General features: G+C 54.8%; 1 protein-coding gene across 1 annotated transcript in view; it reads right to left on the reverse strand.

The window, feature by feature from the left end:
• LOC140394559 (Fc receptor-like protein 5) overlaps window positions 1–20,524 on the reverse strand; it is a 136,352-nt gene that overhangs the window by 56,468 nt on the left and 59,360 nt on the right. Inside the window, exons 8-9 of the mRNA XM_072481918.1 lie at window positions 16,962–17,034; window positions 10,990–11,301 (exon numbers count right to left, since the gene is read on the reverse strand). Of these exons, the coding sequence (XP_072338019.1) occupies window positions 10,990–11,301; window positions 16,962–17,034 (385 nt within the window). The remainder of the gene's footprint in view (window positions 1–10,989; window positions 11,302–16,961; window positions 17,035–20,524) is intronic.

Below are 20,524 nucleotides of genomic sequence, written 5' to 3' on the forward strand. Positions count from 1 at the left end.
GCGCCAAGGAGGCCCGGCCAACCACGCCCACATATTCTGGTCTTGCCCCAGACCTGCGGGGTACTGGACAGCCTTCTTTGAGGCAATGTCCAAAGTGGTGGGGATGAGGGTGGAGCCATGCCCGAAAGTGGCGGTCCTCGGGGTGTCAGACTAGCCAGATCTATTCCTGGGGAGGAGGGTGGATACCCTTGGCTCCCTGATGTCCCGCCGTAGAATTCTGTTCGGCTGGCGGTCAGCAACACCACCCAAAGCTGCAGACTGGCTGTCTGACCTCTCAGAATCTCTCCAAGTGGAGAAAATCAAATTCGCCATCCGAGAGTCAGGCGACGGCTTTCACAGAACGTGGGAGCCATTCACCCAACTGTTCCGGGTCCTGTTTGTGGCCAACAAACAAGCAGAAGGATAGCCAGGTGGCCAAGAATCAGGGGAAAGTAGCCAAGGCATGTTAGGGAGGGATAGATTGGGGGGCGGAACAGCTAAGCCTAAGAGAAAAGAAAGGCGAACCACAGGAGAAGGGGGGCAGAAGGGGGGAGGGGGGGAAGAGGGAAGAGGGAGGAGACAGGGAACAATAGAGGGGAACCAGAGAGGGAAGGGGGAGGCAAGGGAATGATAGCCGGAAGGAGAGCACGGGAAACAATAACAAACTTGGCAAACACAGGAACAGAGAGCAAGGAAAATACAGGCGGAAGACGGGATGAACGGCTGAAGCGGAGGTGAATGCGAGACGACAATGGTCGCGAAAACCGTCCGGGAGAAGCAAGTAACAACACCAGATCCATTCTCGTATTGTCCTCTCTATATTGGACATAACCAATGTAATTGTTTCTCCGGCACCCAAATGCATATGTACCTCCCCAGTTTCCCCCACCCACAAACTTATGTGTTAAAAATAATATTGCTAACTGCATAGAGTTGCTGTTGTTGAGCTAGTGCACAATATCCTGCCAGTTTATTTTCTTTTTTTAGTTTTCGCCTCTTCTATGTATATAAATTTTATTCTGTGCACATAACTGTAAATATACTTTGTTCAAAAACCCAATAAAAAACATTTATAAAAAAAAATAGGAATGTCGTGTTTACCTCTCCACGGGTGGATATTTGATCAAGGTTATATGAAGTGGACACGGAAGATAGTTCTGGGTCCTGACACTGTGCATAATTATTTTAATATGTCCATTACAATTTTCAATGTCCAGCCAATTAAAGGTGCTGGCAATGCGGACAGAGAATTGTGTGCCAGGAGTGATAAGGGCGGACCAGACAAGGTTCGTGAAGGGATGGCAGCTGTTGGCCAATGTTCAGACATTATTGAATGAGGTAATGATGCCCTCGTTGGGCCGGGTAGTGGAGGTGGTTATGTCTATGGATGCGGAGAAGGCGTCTGAATGTGTGGAGTGTGCGGATCAATAATCTCAATTTGGAATATTTTGGGTTGCAGGGTTATGCGCTCACCTCTTTTCTCTTTGCCCTAGTGATTAAACAGTTGGCATTGGCACTTAGGGCTTCGAGGGGGTGGCGGGGTATTGAGGGGGCCCAGACGGTAAAGCTGGCCAGTGCTCCTGGAGTTTTTGTTCGTGTTTCAGAAACTCCCGATTTTCGTGCCCAAGTCTATTTTTAGTCGGGTGAATAAGGCGATACTGGGTTTGTTGGGTAAGGTACCCCGGACCAAGAAGGATTAGCTGCCTCAGTCTAATGTGCAAATATGCTAAATACTGATCCCGCCCATTGTGGGTGGGATCCAGATCGCGACGTCTCACGAGATCCCGTTAGATCTCACGAGGTGTGGCTAGCTGGGTAAATCCCGTGAGCAGCCTCATCAGGCCCCTGTTCGCTCGCGCCAGGTAGATTCCGCCCAACATCGTCACTTCCACCTCCTCAACCCCACTGTCCAGTGCGACACAATTGAGACTTGTTCCTATTCAGTTACCAGGGGCGAGATTCTCCGCCCCCCGCCGGGTCGGAGAATCGCCGGGGGCTGGCGTGAATCCCGCCCCCGCCGGTTGCCGAATTCTCCGGCACCGGATATTCGGCGGGGACGGGAATCGCGCCGCGCCGGTTGGCGGGCCCCCCCCTGCGATTCTCCGGCCCGGATGGGCCGAAGTCCCGCCGCTAGAATGCCTGTCCCGCCGGCGTGGATTAAACCACCTACCTTACCGGCGGGACAAGGCGGCACGGGTGGGCTCCGGGCGGGGCGATCTGGCCCCGGGGGGTGCCCCCACGGTGGCCTGTCCCGCGATCGGGGCCCACCGATCCGCGGGCGGGCCTGTGCCATGGGGGCACTCTTTCCCTTCCGCCTCCACCATGGCCTCCACCATGGCGGAGGCAGAAGAGACTCCCTCCAATGCGCATGCGTGGGAATGCCGTCAGCGGTCGCTAACACTCCTGCGCATGCGCCGCCCGGAGATGTCATTTCCGCACCAGCTGGCGGGGTGGAAATCCGTCCGGCGCCGGCCTAACCCCTCAAGGTTGGGACTCGGCCCCCAAAGATGCGGAGCATTCCGCACCTTTGGGGCGGCGCGATGCCCGACTGATTTGCGCCGTTTTGGGCGCCGGTCGGCGGACATCGCGCCGTTTCCGGAGAATTTCGCCCCATGTGTCAAATGTTCAGAAGTTTCAGTTCGAAATGGAATGAATTAAATGAAATGAAAATCGCTTATTGTCACAAGTAGGCTTCAAATGAAGTTACTGTGAAAAGCCCCTAGTCACCACATTCCGGCGCTTGTTCAGGGAGGCGAGTACGGGAATTGAACCGTGCTGCGGGCCTGCGTTGGTCTGCTTTAAAAGCCAGCGATTTAGCCCTGTGCTAAACCAGCTCCTAACTGGAGTATGGGAGATTTATTTATAATCAATTTGCAATATTATGTTTTTTATAGATTTAAAATTAAAAGATTTAATTATGTACACACAAGAAAGAAACCCTAAAAAAAGTCCATAAATACAAACTTTAATATTACAATAACATCACCTAATGAAGGGGTTAATGAGAACAAAAAATGAGCACCTGGAATTCAAACAATGACCCTTGAGAAAATCCCCATGAAAAGAATAAGAAACTGGGGCGAAATTCTCCATTATCGACGGAAAGTCCGCCGATCGGCGCAAATCCGACTTATGTCACGTCGGAAAAATGGGTCGATAGTCTCCGGCCCGAAATTGGCTAGCAGCGACGTAACGGGATCCGCGCTTGCACAGGGGTTCACGCCGTGCAGCGTCATACGCGCTGCACAGCGTGACGGCTCATAAGGCCGCGCTGCTCCCCCCCACCCGACCGGAACACCCGACCGCAACACCCGACTGGATGGCTGGCCGTCGCTCAGCCCCGAGGTTCGAGTCACGGGATGTGGAGGCGCTCCTGGACGCGGTGGAGCAGAGGAGGGACGCCCTGTATCCCGGGCACGGCCGCAGAGTTGCGCCACGCCACAGCCGGCGTCTGTGGAGGGAAGTGGCAGAGGCCGTCACCGCTGTGGCCCTGACACCACGGACAGGCACCCAGTGCCACAAGAAGGTGAACGAACTCGTCGGAGCAGGCAGGGTGAGCCTCCCCATATCCCCCCCCTCCCCATATCCCCCCCTCCCCCATATCCCCCTCCCCCATATCCCTCCCTCCCCCATATCTCCCCTCCCCATATCCCCCCTCCCCCATATCCCCCCTCCCCCATATTCCCCCTCCCCCATATCCCCCATATCCCCCTCCCCCATATCCCCCCCTCCCCCATATCCCCCCTCCCCCATATCCCCCCCTCCCCCATATCCCCCATATCCCCCCTCCCCCATATACCCCCCTCCCCCATATCCCCCTCCCCATATCCTCCATATCCCCCCTCCACCATATCCCCCCTCCTCCATATCCCCCCTCCCCCATATCCCCCCCTCCCCCATATCCCCCCTCCCCCATATCCCCCCTCCCCATATCCCCCCCTCCCCCATATCCCCCTCCCCCATATGCCCCATACCTCCTCCCCCATATCCCCCATATCTCCCCTCCCCCATATCCCCCCTCCCCCATATCCCCCATATCCCCAAGTGAATCCAGCCCTAACCTTAACCTCTGCAATGCACGCGCAACCGATGGCGTGCATTCATATACCTGCCTAACAGTGTTGCCTTTTACCCCTGCCACCACCCCCACCCCCCCACCCCCACAGGAGAAGCGCGCACACAACAATAGGGAGCATGTGAGGACTGGAGGAGGGCCCGTTGATGAGAGGCCACTGACCGAACACCAGGAAAGGGCCCTGGAACTGGCTGGCGGACCTGACGACCGGGAGGTTGCTGATGCAGAGGTCGGGGGCGTACTAGCAAGTGAGCCACCAACAGCCCGTCCCCATATCCCCCCTCCCCTATATCCCCCTCCCCCATATCACCTGATCACTGCCTCATGTCTAACCATGCATGCTTCATTGTGTATCGCAGGACCAAACGTCCAGGCACCCATCCCCGCAGATGCAGACCGCCCGCAGGATGCCCCTCGGAGACCACAGGAGACAGAGAGACCCGCACCCTCCAGCATGCGACGCCCGCAGGATGCCCCTCGGAGGCCACGGGAGACGGAGATACCTGCACCCTCTAGCATGCGACGCCCGCAGGATGCCCCTCGGAGGCCACGGGAGATGGAGAGACCCGCACCCTCCAGCATGCGACGCCCGCAGGATGCCCCTCGGAGGCCACGGGAGACGGAGAGACCCGCACCCTCCAGCATGCAACGCCCGCAGGATGCCCCTCGCACACCACGGGAGACGGAGAGACCTGGAGCAACAGGGAGACGACACCCCCGTCCCGTGCGAGAGCGACCACCCAGCGACGAGGGGGGCAGCCACAGGCCCCCGTCACATCCGAGCCAGGACACCACTTCCCAGGACACCACTACCCAGGACACCACTACCCAGGACACCACTACCCAGGACACCACTACCCGGGACAGCAGTACCCGGGACAGCACTACCCAGCAAGACGAAATACCGGACAGTGACTCAGAGTGGATGGGTGGAGACGAACCCCCACCCCAAAGTGCCATGGACTCAGAGTGGGACGAAGAGCACGACACAACGCCACTGCTGTCACCAACACCCTCCACCATCGCAGAAACACTCACCACGGTTGGGCACTTTAGTGATGAGGCGTCTGGTACACTCACTGGAGTGCACAACACAGCCGTCCCGGTACAGCAGGTGGAGGTAGGAGCAGCAGAGGGGCCGGGCGGTCGGAGGGCAGCCCAGCCCAAGCGAACATCTGCCGCCCAGATGGATCCCGGGTTCCTGTAGTTACCTCACCCACACATAGATCCGATGCAACCACCGACCAGGAGACGAGCGAAGAGGGTGACGGGCGGCTTGCGGCGGCAGCGGTCGCAGGTGGAGGAGTCCACCTGCGTCCAGGAGCTGGGAGTGGTGCCGGTCATGCGTGCTACCCAGGCCGACACTGCACGGGTGGCGTCCGCGGTGGAGGCAATGGGTGCTACGGTGTCAGACATGGGGAACGGTTTGCGAGGCCTGGGGCTTTCCGTGCAGGCGCCGTCTGTGGCCCAGGAAATGGCTGCCCTCTCACAGGAGGCCATGAGCCAGTGCCAGCGCCAGATGGCAGAGGCGCTCAACGCCATAGCCCAGTCTCTGCAGGCCATGGCCCAGTCTCAGCAGGCCATGGCCCAGTCTCTGCAGGCCATCGCTGAGGGCATCGGCGCCAGTGGCCATGTGCGAGCCGGCGTCGCACTGTCACAGACAGGGTTTGCCAAACCCCTGGGCTCCATGGCTGCAAACCTGCAGACCCCTGTCGATACCAGCACGGGCCTCCAGGACTGGCAGCGCCAGATGTCGGGGGGGCGTCGGATGGCCAGTCCGTTCGCATCCCCCACCCATGTAGAGGTCTGGGGGCCATCGGGCATCCCGAGGGAGGAGGAGGTGGTGTGGTCCGTCCCGGCTCCCTCTGTAGGGGAGGTCCCGGTACACCGCGACACCTCGGACTCCCCCCCTTCCGTCCCAGGTGCATCGGGTGGGCAACGGGCAGGACAGGCTGGCAGCTCGCCATCCCAGTCGCCCGGGCCGCAGCCTGGCCCATCTAGGCCAGGACGCCCCAGGAAACGGCCGCCAAAGGGATCCAGTGTCAGAGGGCAGGAATCACAGGAGTCCACCTCCAGTTCTGCTGTACCGTCTGGGGAACCACGTAGACGTAGTCAAAGGGCCCGTAAGGCCAAACAATTAGACACTGAGTAAGTTGGCACGGGTGCAGGGCACAGATGAGTTTTAGGGGCTAGGGCACGTGCATGAACTCCTTTGGTTATTAAAGTCAATGTTACACCTACAGAAGCTGCCTTTGTGCTCTGTCCAAAGTGTGCGGGGGTGTCATGTACGTTGAGCGCAAGTGTGTGTGTGAGGGGTGGTCTTACCTCAGCCCCAGGTGAGCCTGCCCCCTTCCCCCTGGGACGCCATCAACATCCCCCGGGCAGAGAACGGGACCGTGCGCTGCAGTGTCACAGCCGTATGCAGGGATGGTCCGGGTGGATGGTGGTACTGTGGCCATGGGTCAGACATAGTCCAACGATGTAGAGCCAGGAGCTCACCGCAGGGCGGGTTGTCATCATCCTCCATGGCCTGCGATAGACACGTGTCCACCCGCAACTGTGTGAGCCCGGCCTGTTGTGCCGCAGGTGGATCGGCAATGGGGGGGGGGGGGGGGGGGGGGGGTGCATGCGGGTGGGGTGGGTGGGGTTGGGGAGGGGGGTGAGGGTGCTGGGTGGGTGGATGGGTGGGGGGTGTGGGTGGTAGGCTGTTGCCATGGTGTGCGGTCTGTGGCCATACTACCCGATTCCCACGCCCATCTAGTCAGTGAAGCGGGCGTCTATCAGTCTGTCCCGTGCCCGCTGGGCCAGCCGGTAACGGTGGACAGCCACCCACCCACTCTGCCCTGACCATTACCCCCATCCCCCTCATCTGGGGAGGACTGCGCCTCTTCCTGCTGCTCCTCCACTCCGCCCTCCTCTGCCTGCGGCACATCGCCCCTCTGCTGGGCTATGTTGTGCAGGACGCAGCACACCACAATGATGCGGCCGACCCTATCTGACCGATACTGGAGGGCGCCCCCAGAGAGGTCCAGGCACCTGAAACGCATCTTCAGCACGCCAAAGCACCTCTCTATCACTCCCCTTGTCGCTACATGGGCATCATTGTAGCGGTTCTCTGCCTCATTGCGTGGCCTCCGTATAGGCGTCATCAGCCACGATCGCAATGGGTAGCCCCTGTTGCCCAGCAACCAGCCCCTCAGCCGGGGATGGCGTCCCTCGTATATGCCGGGGATGGATGACCGCGACAACACGAATGAGTCGTGTACACTGCCTGGGTGACAAGCGCAGACGTGAAGGATCATCATGCGGTGGTCGCAGACCACCTGTACGTTCATCGAATAGGTCCCCTTCCTATTAGTGAACACGGCCCTGTTATCTGCAGGTGGCCGCACGGCGACGTGCATCCCATCGATCGCGCCCTGGACCATGGGGAACCCGGCCACGGCAGAGAAGCCCACGGCCCGGGCATCTTGGCTGGCCCGGTCCACGGAGAAGCAGATGTAGCGGTGCGCCATGGCATATAGGGCATATGTCACTGCCCGGATGCACCGGTGCACCGATGTCTGCGATATGCCGGACAGGTCCCCACTCGGTGCCTGGAATGACCCCGTTGCATAAACGTTCAGGGCCACCGTAACCTTGACGGACACGGGGAGAGGGTGTCCCCCGCCAGTGCCACGCGGTGACAGGTGTGCCAGCAGGTGGCAGATGTGTGCCACGGTTTCCCGGCTCATCCGGAGTCCCCTCCTGCATTCCCGGTCCGTGAGGTCCTGGTATGACTGCCTGGGCCGGTACACACGGGCGCCCTCGGGTGCCTCCGTTGCCGTGGGGCCGCGACTTCCTCCTCCCCCTCCTCGTCCTGTCGGTCAGGTGTCCCTCCAGCCTGGGCGGCTGCCGCCTGCCCCTCTGCGTCAGCCTGCGCCGCCTCTCTGGCACGCTCCTCCTCCTCCTCCTCCTCCTCCTCATCCAGGGCAACATAGACATGAGCGGCTGCCGCCACTGCGGCCAACATCGCTGGATGATCTGAAAACATGACGGCCTGGTGGGGGGGAGGGGAACGACGACATGTCATCATTGCCCATATCCCCTCCTCACCCCAGCCAGGTCTCATGGACCGCATGGGTCCAACTGTTGGAGGCTGGCACCTGGCCAGGTGGACCAACTCACTTGCTCTCCCATCCCCCTCCCCAGCACGGACCCCCCCCCCCCATCCCCCTCCCCAGCACGGACCCCCCCCCCAACCTCCACCCCGGCACGGTCCCCCCCCCCAACCTCCACCCCGGCACGGACCCCCCCATCCCCCTCCCCGGCACGGACCCCCCCCCCCCAACCTCCACCCCGGCACGGACCCCCCCATCCCCCTCTCCGGCATGGACCCCCCCCCAACCTCCACCCCGGCACGGACCCCCCCATTCCCCTCCCCGGCACGGACCACCCCCCCAACCTCCACCCCGGCACGGACCCCCCCCCTAACCTCCACCCCGGCACGGACGCCCCCATCCCCCTCCCCGGCACGGACCCCCCCCCCAACCTTCACCCCGGCATGGACCCCCCCATCCCCCTCCCCGGCACGGACCCCCCCCATTCCCCTCCCCGGCACGGACCCCCCCCCACCAACCTCCACCCCGGCACGGACCCCCCCCCCCAACGTCCACCCCAGCACGGACACCACCCCCCCCCAACCTCCACCCCGGCACGGACCCCCCCCCAACCTCCACCCCGGCATGGACACCCCTTCCCCCTCCCCGGCACGGACCCCCCCCCCCCAACCTCCACCCCAGCACGGACATCACCCCCCCCAACCTCCACCCCGGCACGGACCCCCCCATCCCCCTCCCCGGCACGGACCCCCTCCCGGCACTCCCCCGGAGCCCAGCCTACTCTAACCACCCCCACCCCCCCCCCCCCCCGCCGCACACACACACACACAACCCGAGACACACCTCTCCTCACGCATTCAGACTGCGGCCACGCCATTGCCTGCCCAGAGCCAACCCCCCAGGCCGTCACTCACCTCCACGCTGGTCGGCGTGAACCTGGAGCACCGGGTCACGCCGATGAAAAAGAGGTTTAATTTACGTCGACGTGAACAGTCATCACGTCGACGGGACTTCGGCCCATCCGGAAGGGAGAATATCGGCAGGCCAAAAATCGGCTGCCTTGCGCAGACCCGTGACATTCTCCGCGGCAGCGGCGACATTAACGCCCCGCCGACTTTTCTCCCTTCGGAGACTTCGGCAACCAGCGGGGGCGGGATTCACGGTGGCCAACGGCCATTCTCCGACCCTCTGGGGGGTCGGAGAATGACGCCCCTGGATTTTCACTAACTCGTTTGACGTTAAGCCAAGTTAAAAAGGTTCTCCACATCCCCTTCTGCCAATCGCAGTTCCCCACTACACTCAATCCCGTCATCAACCCAGTGCCCCATTACCCACGACCCAGTGGCTCACATGCCAAGCTCTGCCCTTCCTCCTCTCACACCCACTATGTCTCCTCATGCCCCCTCATGCCAATATCTTCCCTCCACCTACCTCCAATGTGGACAGTGAGGGGTGTTGAAAGCGGGGGAGGGGAGTGGGGGGTGGTGTTTACGCTTAGATTTCAGCTGGGACAAAGTTCTCTGGCATGAGGTGGGCCTTTTAAACAGCTTGTCACCTGGCGAGCCCCCCCCCCCCCCCCCCAACCATTCCCTCCCCGCCATCAGACAGGGACCATCTCACCTTTGTGGGCGGTTTATCACGAGGCGGGGTGGTTGAGTTTCGTCCAACCTGCCTCGAGTGTGAAAATCGAAGACAATGCCTCAAAGGTGAATAAAGAGACTGCTTTTACCATCATAACTTTTCAAATGCAGTTTACTCCACTTCTAAATCTGGGGCGAGATTCTCCGACCCCCCCGCGTGAATCCCGCCCACGCCGGTTGCCGAATTCTCCGGCACCGGATATTCGGCGGGGGCGGGAATCGCGCCGCGCCGGTTGGCGGGCCCCCCCCCCACGCGATTCTCCGGCCCGGATGGTCCGAAGTACCGCCGCTAGAATGCCTGCCCCGCCGGCGTGGATTAAACCACCTACCTTACCGGCGGGACAAGGCGGCGCGGGCGGGCTCCGGGGTCCTGGGGGGGGTGCGGGGCGATATGGCCCCGGGGGGTGCCCCCACGGTGGCCTAGCCCGCGATCAGGGCCCACCGATCCGCGGGCGGGCCTGTGCCGTGGGGGCACTCTTTCCCTTCCGCCTCCGCCACGGTCTCCACCATGGCGGAGGCAGAAGAGACTTTCTCCACTGCGCATGCGCGGGAATGCCGTCAGCGGCCGCTGACGCACCCGCGCATGCGCCGCCCGGAGATGTAATTTCCGCGCCAGCTGGCGGGGCACCAAAGGCCTTTTCCGCCAGCTGGCGGGGTGGAAATTCGTCCGCCGCCGGCCTAGCCCCTCAAGGTTGGGGCTCGGCCCCCAAAGATGCGGAGCATTCCGCACCTTTGGGGCGGCGCGATGCCTGTCTGATTTGCGCCATTTTGGGCGCCAGTCGGCGGACATCGCGCCGTTTCCGGAGAATTTCGCCCCACCTGAACTCTGTTAGGCTGACCTCAGTGACTTGTTGATTATTTGAGTCACGCGACATATCGGGAAGACAATGGAAGCTGTGAAATTCGGTGGATTGATTCTATTTGATGAACTGACACCGCAACTTGCTGATCACTGACTTTGATGTTGTCTGAATTTTATTTCTATTCTGAAATCAAACACCTGACAGTGTGACAAATTGGCCATGACATGATTTGGGTTTGTGTAACAAGAGTCAGTTTCCCTGACCGCCGGCCTCTACCTGCCAGACTCTGCACTGCAGCAGAGTCTCGGGATATCGGAGCCGTGTTTCCTCCCAGAGAGAACAATGATCAGACATTTCAATAGAGAATAATAAAATAAAACTGGGAAATGTACCGTAAGATGTTTTAATCTCCACAGAAAACACTGGATCGAGACCATTTCTTTCAATTCCACAGCTGTACCATCCTGCATCTGCTGGGCGAAGATCGTCCACAGTAACAACAAATGTTGTTTGTGACTTGTTATCAGTGATTGAAAATCTTCCATTTTGCCAATTTGTTTGTGCTAAAACTTTACAGTGGATCGTCGTGCCGTGACACCAATATTTAATATGTGACTTGTACCCTGCATCATAGTGACAATGTATTGTGATCGCTCTTCCCACAATTCCTCGCACTTTCCTTTCTGCCCACAATGCACCTGAAACTGAGGAGACAACATTTCAGAAATTGATCAGGAAATAACTGCTTAATTCAAACAGATACACTTTAATGAGTTAAATTCCACCTAGTTTGTAATGAAAGTAATCATTTATATAGACACTTTTCACAGCCTCAGAATATCCCACAGTATTTTGCAGCCAGTGATTTACTTTTGAAATATTTGGGGCATTTTCTTGATCCACTGTTAGGGACTGGGAGAGTGTGGGAAACCTGGAAATTGGGGTTTCTGCCTCACATTGTGGGGTTTAACTCCAGTGTGCCATTCAGTGACATCATCACGGGCTAGATTAGCCGTTGGAGAGAGTGAGCGCTGACGTCGGGTCAGAGTCGATGATGTTCTCTGGCCCCGAAACAGGTGCCGTGACCAAAGCAATTCCGGATCCGTTAATGGACTGGCACCGGCGCCACATGGAACTAGACCAATGCATGACCGCGTCCGATTCGCCAGCGACTGGATTGCCATTCGAGGCTGACAAGCTGCAGCCACATGTAACCCGTCTGCTCCGCACACACACTGATCCCAGCCAAGAAGATCAACACCCCGTTTCGTCGATGTGGATCTTGAGACCCTGCTGGATGCCGTGGAGGAGAGGAGGAGGGGCACCCTGCTCCCTGGAGTGGGATGGAGGCTACCACCCCCCAATGTACACAGGGCCTGGGCGCATGTGGCTAAGGCCATGAGAGCTATGGGCCCCACCACCAGGACTGACGAGCAGTGCCGTTAAAAAACTGCACGACCTCCTCAGATTGGTCAGAGTGAGTAACCAGAACCGAGTCCCTGGCACCAACCCCCGTCCCACACACCTGTAAACCACCCCCTCAAACAGAGGGCGAACAAACCCCACCCGCCGGCAGTCTGCTCGCACTCCACCCTGCACCACATGCCAACACCCATATCACCCTCCTTAACAATGACTATTATAGTGGAGCGTCAGGCATTGGACCTGGTCGGTGTGTCTGGAGAGCGGGCAGTCGCCATGGTGGAGGCCGGCATCGGGGAACCAAGTGATCCCCCGCTGAGTTGCGATGTCCAGATGGCGTGCGGGGCACCACATGAACAGTGGCAACCGTGTGTACCATCTACAAGATGCACTGCAATAACTCACCAAGGTTCCTTAGGCAGCACCTTCCAAACCCACGACCACTACACCTATAAGCACAACAGCAGCAGATAGCTGGGTACCCCATCACCTGGAGGTTCCCCTCCAAATCACTCACCACTATGTCCACTGTTGCTGTGGCAACCTCCTGGATTTCTCTCCCTAATAGCACAGTGGGTGTACCTACACCTCAAGGACTGCAGCGGTTCAAAAAGGCAACTCACGACCACCTGCTGTAGGGCAACTAGGGATTGGCAATAAATGCTGGCCTAACCAGCGACACCCACATCCCATAAATTAATTTTTTTTAAACATCCCGGTAAACCTCTTCTGTACCCTCTCCAAAGCCTCCACATCCTTCTGGTAGTGTGGCGACCAGAATTGAACCATATACTCCAAGTGTGGCCTAACTAAGGTTCTATACAGCTGCAACATGACTTGCCAATCTTTATATTCAATGCATTCATGCCATATGCCTTCTTGACTGCCTTACCCACCTGTGTTGCCACTTTCAGTGACCTGTGAACCTGTACACCCAGATCCCTCTGCCTGTCAATGCTCGTCAGGGTTCTGCCAATTATTGCATATTTCCCACCTGTATTAGGCCTTCCAAAACATATTACCACACATTTGTCCAGATTAAACTTCATCTGTTATCACTCCACACAAGTCTCTAACACATCTCTACACTGCTGTATTTTCTCTTTTTTAAATAAATTTAGAATACCCAATTCATTTTTTCCAATTGAGGGGCAATTTAGCGTGGCCAATCCACCTACCCTGCACACCTTTGGGTTGTGGGGGCGAAACCCACGCAAACACGGGGAGAATGTGCAAACTCCACACGGACAGTGACCCAGAGCCGGGATCGAACCTGGGACCTCGGCGCCGTGAGGCAGCAGGGCTAACCCACTGCGCCACCGTGCTGCCCATCCTGCTGTATTTTCTGACATTCCATATCACTATCCGCAATTCCACCAACCTTTGTGTTGTCCGCAAACTAATCGGACCAGTTATATTTTCCTCCAAATCATTTATATATACTACAAACAGCAACGGCCCCAGCACTGATCCCTGTGGAACAACACTAGTCACAGCCCTCCATTCAGAAAAGCTACCCTCCACTGCTTCCACTGCTACTCTCTGCCTTCTATGACCGAGCCAGTTCTGTATCCATCTTGCCAGCTCACCTCTGATGCTGTGTGGTTTCACCTTCTGTACCAGCCTGCCATGAGGGACCTTGTCAAAGGCCTTACCGAAGTCCATGTAGACAACATTTACTGCCCTACCTGCATCAATCATCTTCGTCACTTCCTCGAAAAACTCGATCAAGTTAATAATAACTTATTGTCACAAGTAGGCTTCAAGGAGGTTACTGTGAAAACCCCCTAGTCACTACATTCCGGCGCATGTTCGGGGAGGCTGGTACGGGAATTGAACCCGCGCTGCTGGCCTTGTTCTGTATTCCAAGCCAGCTGTCTTAGCCCACTGTGCTAAACCAGCCCCTGCTAGTGAGACGTCACCTCCCCTTCACAAAACCATGCTGCCTCTCTCTAATACGCCCACTTGCTTCCAAATGGGAGTAAATCCTGCTCAAAGAATCCTTTCCAATAATTTCCCTGCCACTGATGTAAGGCTCACCGGCCTGTAATTTCCTGGATTATCATTGCTATCTTTCTTAAACAAAGGAACAACATTAGCTATTCTCCAGTCCTCTGGGACCTCACCTGTAGCCAATGAGGTTACAAAGGTTCCTGTCAAGGCCCCAGCAATCTCGTCCCTTGCCTCCTTTAGTATTCTGAGTAGATCCCATAAGGCCTTGCGACTTATCTACCGTAATGTTTTTCGAGACGCCAAACACCTCCTCCTTTTTGATGTCAATGTGACCCAGACCATCTACTCATCCCTCCCAAGACTCACCATCCATCAAGTCCTTCTCTTTGGTGAACACGGAAGCAAAGTACACATTTAGTCCCTCGCCCATTTCCTTTGGCTCCACTCATAGATTCCCTCCCCTGTCCTTGAGTGGGCCAACCCTTTTCCTGGCTACCCTCTCGCTCGTTATGTACATATTAAAAGCCTTGCGATCTCCTTAATCCTGTTTCCAAGGACTTTTCGTGACCCATTTTAGCCCTTCTGACTCTTGTTTAAGTTCCTTCCTACTTTCCTTATATTCCTCACGGGCTTCATCTGGTCCTAGCCTTCCAGCACTTACAAATGTTTCCTTTTTCTTTTTGACTAAGCTCACAATATCCCTTATTATCCAAGGTTCTCGAAAGTTGCCATATTTATTCTTCTTCCTCACAGGAACATATCGGTCCTGAATTCCTATTAACTGACATTTGAAAGCCTCCCACCTGCCAGTTTGATTTACCCCCAATCTAGATTCTTCAGTTCCTGCCTAATATTGTTATAAGTAGCTTTCCCCCAACTTAGCACCTTCACCCGAGATCTACTCTTATCTACATCCAGCAGTAACTTGAAACTTACTGAATTATGGTCACTGTTCCCTAAATGCTCCCCAGTTGAAACTTTGACCACCTGGCCGGGCTCATTCTCCAATACCAGGTCCAGTACGGCACCTTTCCTAGTTGGACTATTTACATATTGTTTCAAGAAGCCCTCCTGGATGCTCCTTACAAACTCTGCCCCAACCAAGCCCTTCGCACTAAGTGAGTCCCAGTCAATATAGGGGAAGTTAAAATCACCCGCCACAACAACCCTGTTGCTTTTACACCTTTCCCAAATCTGCCGACATATCTGCTCCTCTCGCTCCCGCTGGCTTTTGGGAGGCTTGTAGTAAACTCCCAACATTGTGACTGCACCCCTCCTACTCCTGAGCTCTACCCATAATGCCTCGCTGCATGAGCCGTCTGAGGTGTCCTCCCGCAGTACATCTGCGATGTTCTCCTTAACCTTGGGCGGAGAGATGGCAGATCGAGTGTAATCCGGACAAATGTTAGGTAATGCATTTAGTAAGGTCGAATACAGATGGGAAATCAGAGGCTGGACAATAGGAGAAGCGGGGTGGATTTATACACGGAGGTAATGAGCAAACAATAGGAAGGATAAATGTGTTCAGCAATTGTACAGCGGCAGAGTGACCAGCGGCTGGCTGTATGTTAAAGGATTTGGGTGCTGGGTTCAAATATTTCTATGTGTACAGACTAGAACGGGGAATGATATCAAAATCTTACGGCATACAGGTGTGAGGCAATTGTAGATTGTTCCTCACAATATTTCCAAACAAATATAAACCACTGAGAACTAGTGTTGCAAGTTACACTTTCAAGTTTTGAGACACTCTCACAGAATAACATGAGTGGTGTTCTTAGATGGGGGGTTGGATGTAATATAATTAACAGAATTGTGGGTGAGAGTGGATTGGTCTGGGTGTTCAACATTATTTGTTCGAAAATAGATTCACTGTAAATGGAGGAGAGATGACAGTATCACCAAAAATCTCATTCCATCGTAATCTGGTGATATTAAAATGGTCAGGAGTGATAATCAAAATCCAATTAAACGAAAAAGTTTACTTATGGGAAGGGTAATATCGACAACTATCTACTAGTGAGAAACAGTGCCACTGACAGAGCCTAACATCTCATCAACTGTACTTTAAACAACAGAAACTATGAGAAACTTGCGGCATGTTCTGATAGCGAGGCAATAATAATAGCTTATTGTCACAAGTAGTCTTCAATGAAGTTACTGTGAAAAGCCCCTCGTCGCCACATTCCGGCGCCTGTTCGGGGAGGCTGGAACGAGAATCCAACCCGCGTTGCTGGTCTACTTCTGCATTACAAGTCAGCTGACTTAGCCCACTGTGCTAGACCAGCCCCTAATTATTACCACAGCAGCCTTCAATATAAATTGGACATCGGATTATATTACAAAGATATTCTAATTAAACATGGCTTTCATTTTAAAAATGTTGCTATCTAGATTTTTAAAAATTAACTTGTCCTTAATTTTCCTTTCACAATGAATATTGCAGTTTTAATATTTGGGAAATATATCCATGGTGGGATTGTACATTCACAAGGAGAAACAATACATCACAAATATTATTCATTTCTTTTTGCTGAGGATTTTGTGCTTAAAACCCGGGAGACTTCCCAAATCTAGAGAGACACGAGGCAGACAAAGCAAATACGTATGTCTGTTTTCAACAGCTAAATTTTGCTGGGACTGGTCACTCGCCTGAAACCTTGAGGGGCACCACTCCACATCGAGCATGACTGCCTGGGAACTTCTCCCCCTCTTACTGACTGCCTGCCGTGTGTTGGGAGGATTTGCAGGTTGATAATCAACCTGTTTGTCCCCGTAAGAACACGCCTTCCACTCCCATCGAGAGCAGGAGTGGGACTCGAACCTGGAGCTTCTGTCTGAGATACAGAGGCTTTACCCACTGCGCCACAAAAACTCCTTTTGTGTTGTTTCTGTCTCCAAATATTTTAAACATCTCTGCCGTACGGCCTGTAGACTAGAATTCAACTAACGCTGATTATCTGAATATTCAGCTCTGGCTGTTACTCACCGGGCAGAGAACAAATAAGAAGAATCAGAATCCGCATGGTCTTGTTCCAGATCAGGTCAGTTCTTGTCGTCAGTCACCCAGCCCTTCTTTCTCACATTGGAATAAGTGCCTCGTATAAATTGCACACGGAATTTAAATGAGGAAGAAGAGAACAGGAAGCCGGGTCGTGAAACCAAGATAAGGCTGCACAAAATCCTTGCTCAAAGGAACTTGTATGTCTGTCAGTTATATTCAGCAAAAGAATAGAAGTAATTGGGCTGGATTCTCTGATATGGAGGCTGAGTGCCAACGCCGGGAACTGTAGTGTTTTACGATGGAAAGATCGGTGCCAAACCCTCACCGATCCTGCGACGAGCTAGCAGCCGCATTGAGTGAGACTTCCGGCTCCCACGACAATAACGGCTGTAGAATGGCCGGGTCCATGGCTGTGCATGAGCATGGCGACGACCTGCAGCGGTCGCGCTGCAAAACATGGCGCTGGCCGTGCGCGGACACGACCTGCCAAATACTGTCCAGCTAGCCACCCTCTGGCCACCCCTTGGCCATCCCCCGCCACTACCCTCAGCCCTCGCAGAAGCCCCCCCCACCCCCCGGCCAGCAACACGGCTCCTGGCTGGCTGTGGTGTCACGGGACACAGTCCGCAGCCGCCACACCAGGTTCCTGAGAGCTGAGACCACAAGTGAACCGCACCATCAGGAACTCGGCCCATCAGCGGCGGTGAATAGAGGAGGCCCCGAAGAATAGATGGTCAGGCCCGCTAATGATATGCCAACGGTGCTTAAATGCCGGGTGACGGGCGACGCATTTACGCCATTTTCGGGGTGCTGATTTGGCGTCAAACCAGTGCCTACCGCAATTTTGGCGTTGGAGGCTATTCTTTGCCCAATTGCGATTTCGGTGTTGGCCGACGGTGAATCCCGCCCAACATCTCTGAAAGAATGTTAAATTCTGAAACCAAGGTGTTACAATATCCGAACCACTGGGTAATACTGACCCAGGTTAAGTTTTATAATTAATTGTGGGGTGAGTTAGTACAGCCCCCCCCCCTTCCATTGTTATCAAAATCCCATGAACCCCTCTGGAAGCAGGGCAGGTTTAGCTCAGTGGGCTAGACAGCTGGTTTGTGATGCAGAACAAGGCCAGCAGTGTTGGTTCAATTCCCGTAACAGCTGAGAATTCTGAATTCTCCCTCTGTGTACCTGAGCAGGCGCCGGAATGTGGAAACTAGGGGCTTTTCACAGTAACTTCATTGCAGGGTTAATGCAAGCCTACTTGTGACAATAAAAGGGATACGATTATTAAAACAAGTACTTTTTTTCCTGCTCACAAATTATTTCTCTAACGAAACAGAGATTTAGTAACATTTTGTTTTTGTTTGCTTCATGCGAATCTTGTTAGTCGCTCTGAGCAACAATTCTGTCAGGATGAGGAGATCTGAGCTCCTGGATGTGCAGTGGAAGAACACCCTCAGCTCTACTCACCAGATCCACAAACAGGCTGTGAGGCAGATTTCAATCAGAAAAGGTTCTCAATTCTCAGAGAGAAGACTCTGGCTGTAAGGGGATTGCGATTGAGTAACTGGGAGGAAGATTCCGTTCCCAGGTGAGGATAGGTGTGCTCATCGCCCCGTGGCATGGGGTCGTGTATTTCCCACGATGTAGTTGGTGGTGAGTGAGCCTGGTGAATAACACATTGTTTCCACGTTGCTCTGAATTTAACACTCAGGAAGCGGGTCCTGATCACCCCTGGAATGGCCGGCAGTGATGTTGGGTGGGTGACATCATCGCGTCATCTCGCATTACCTTGTTTGGCGGATACACGCAGAAGTTGGAAGATTATCGGCAATAATTAAATGGGTACAGGGTCAATGCTGTGGACTTCCAGGGCAACTCCCTCACGACTGATTTCCGCTGTGCCACCACCACCGCTGCTGGGTCTGTCCTGCTGGTGGGGCCGGGCATACACTGGGATGGTGACGGTGATCATAGTGACTTAAAGTTCTGTTTGTGAGCGCTATGTCTTGGCGTTTCCCCACCGCTGCCATTGGGTTGGGGGCAGCCTGCTGTCGCTAACACCCTGTAGACCTTGATTACCTTGGCAGTCTTCCTCTGGCCAGTGGACCTGTCCAGGGCTTGTCTAGGTGAGACGTTCCAGAGCCAAGGCTGGGCACGCCTCAGACATAGCGTTTTCATCAGATGTGACGGTCACTGACGAGGGGCGGGGGCGACGTTGCCACCATCCACGTTACCCTGAGAGTAGAATGCAAATAGTGGAATTAAAATGCGCGGCTGGATTTTTCCCTTTTTTTGGTCCGAGCAGAGACGATGGGCTGAATGGCCTCCTTCTGTGCTTCCTATAGTTGTACAGAGTGAATTTTTCCACTGAGCATTGCAATCACTGGCTGTATCAGCTTAATGCTGCTGATTATTTGCAGATCTCCTTGTAAAAAACAGCACAGCTCAACATCTGCCTCCTTCATGACATGTCGGAGGGGCTTTCAATATCTGCAGATATGGCTGTTAGGACATCTTCGGAGGTGTGACCAGGCGGTCGAAACTGGTGTTGAATGACTCGGACATGCCTTATTTCCTCTACAATCGCTGAGAACATCACAGCCTCAAACTTACCGATAATAATGGGCTGTGAATGAGGCACACCTTTATTAATGTGAAAACCAGTCAGCGACATGTGGCAATGGAGAGATCCCCCATGAATTGTAAATTGCCACAAGTTAGTGACTGATTTGTGCCACTGCACCATTAACTTCCCAGCTCACCGTTAACCTCACTGAGAGTCTGATGAAGTTGCTATATTTGCCCATTAATTACCCATTAAATTCATCACCACAAATTAAATGGCGTAACTCGGGGGGGTTTAAATTAATGCAGCAGGGGCATGGGAACCTGGATTGTAGTTTTAGGGTAAGGGAGAATGAGAGTATAGAGGTCAGGAGCACAGATTTGACATCGCAGGAGGGGGCCAGTGTTCAGGTAGGTGGTTTGAAATGTGTCTACTTCAATGCCAGGAGTATACGAAATAAGGTGGGGGAACTGGCAGCATGGGTTGGTACCTGGGACTTCGATGTTGTGGCCATTTCGGAGACATGGATAGAGCAGGGACAGGAATGGATGTTGCAGGTTCCGGGGTTTAGGTGTTTTAGTAAGCTCAGAGAAGGAGGCAAAAGAGGGGGAGGTGTGGCGCTGCTAGTCAAGAGCAGTATTACGGTGGCGGAGAGGATGCTAGATGGGGACTCATCTTCCGAGGTAGTATGGGCTGAGGTTAGAAACAGGAAAGGAGAGGTCACCCTGTTGGGAGTTTTCTATAGGCCTCCAAATAGTTCTAGGGATGTAGAGGAAAGGATGGCGAGGATGATCCTGGATAAGAGCGAAAGTAACAGGGTAGTTATTATGGGAGACTTTAACTTTCCAAATATTGACTGGAAAAGATATAGTTTGAGTACATTAGATGGGTCGTTTTTTGTACAGTGTGTGCAGGAGGGTTTCCTGACACAATATGTTGACAGGCCAACAAGAGGCGAGGCCACGTTGGATTTGGTTTTGGG

This window comes from Scyliorhinus torazame, chromosome 17 (assembly GCF_047496885.1).
Source record: "Scyliorhinus torazame isolate Kashiwa2021f chromosome 17, sScyTor2.1, whole genome shotgun sequence".
In the NCBI taxonomy this organism is placed as follows: Eukaryota; Metazoa; Chordata; class Chondrichthyes; order Carcharhiniformes; family Scyliorhinidae; genus Scyliorhinus; species Scyliorhinus torazame.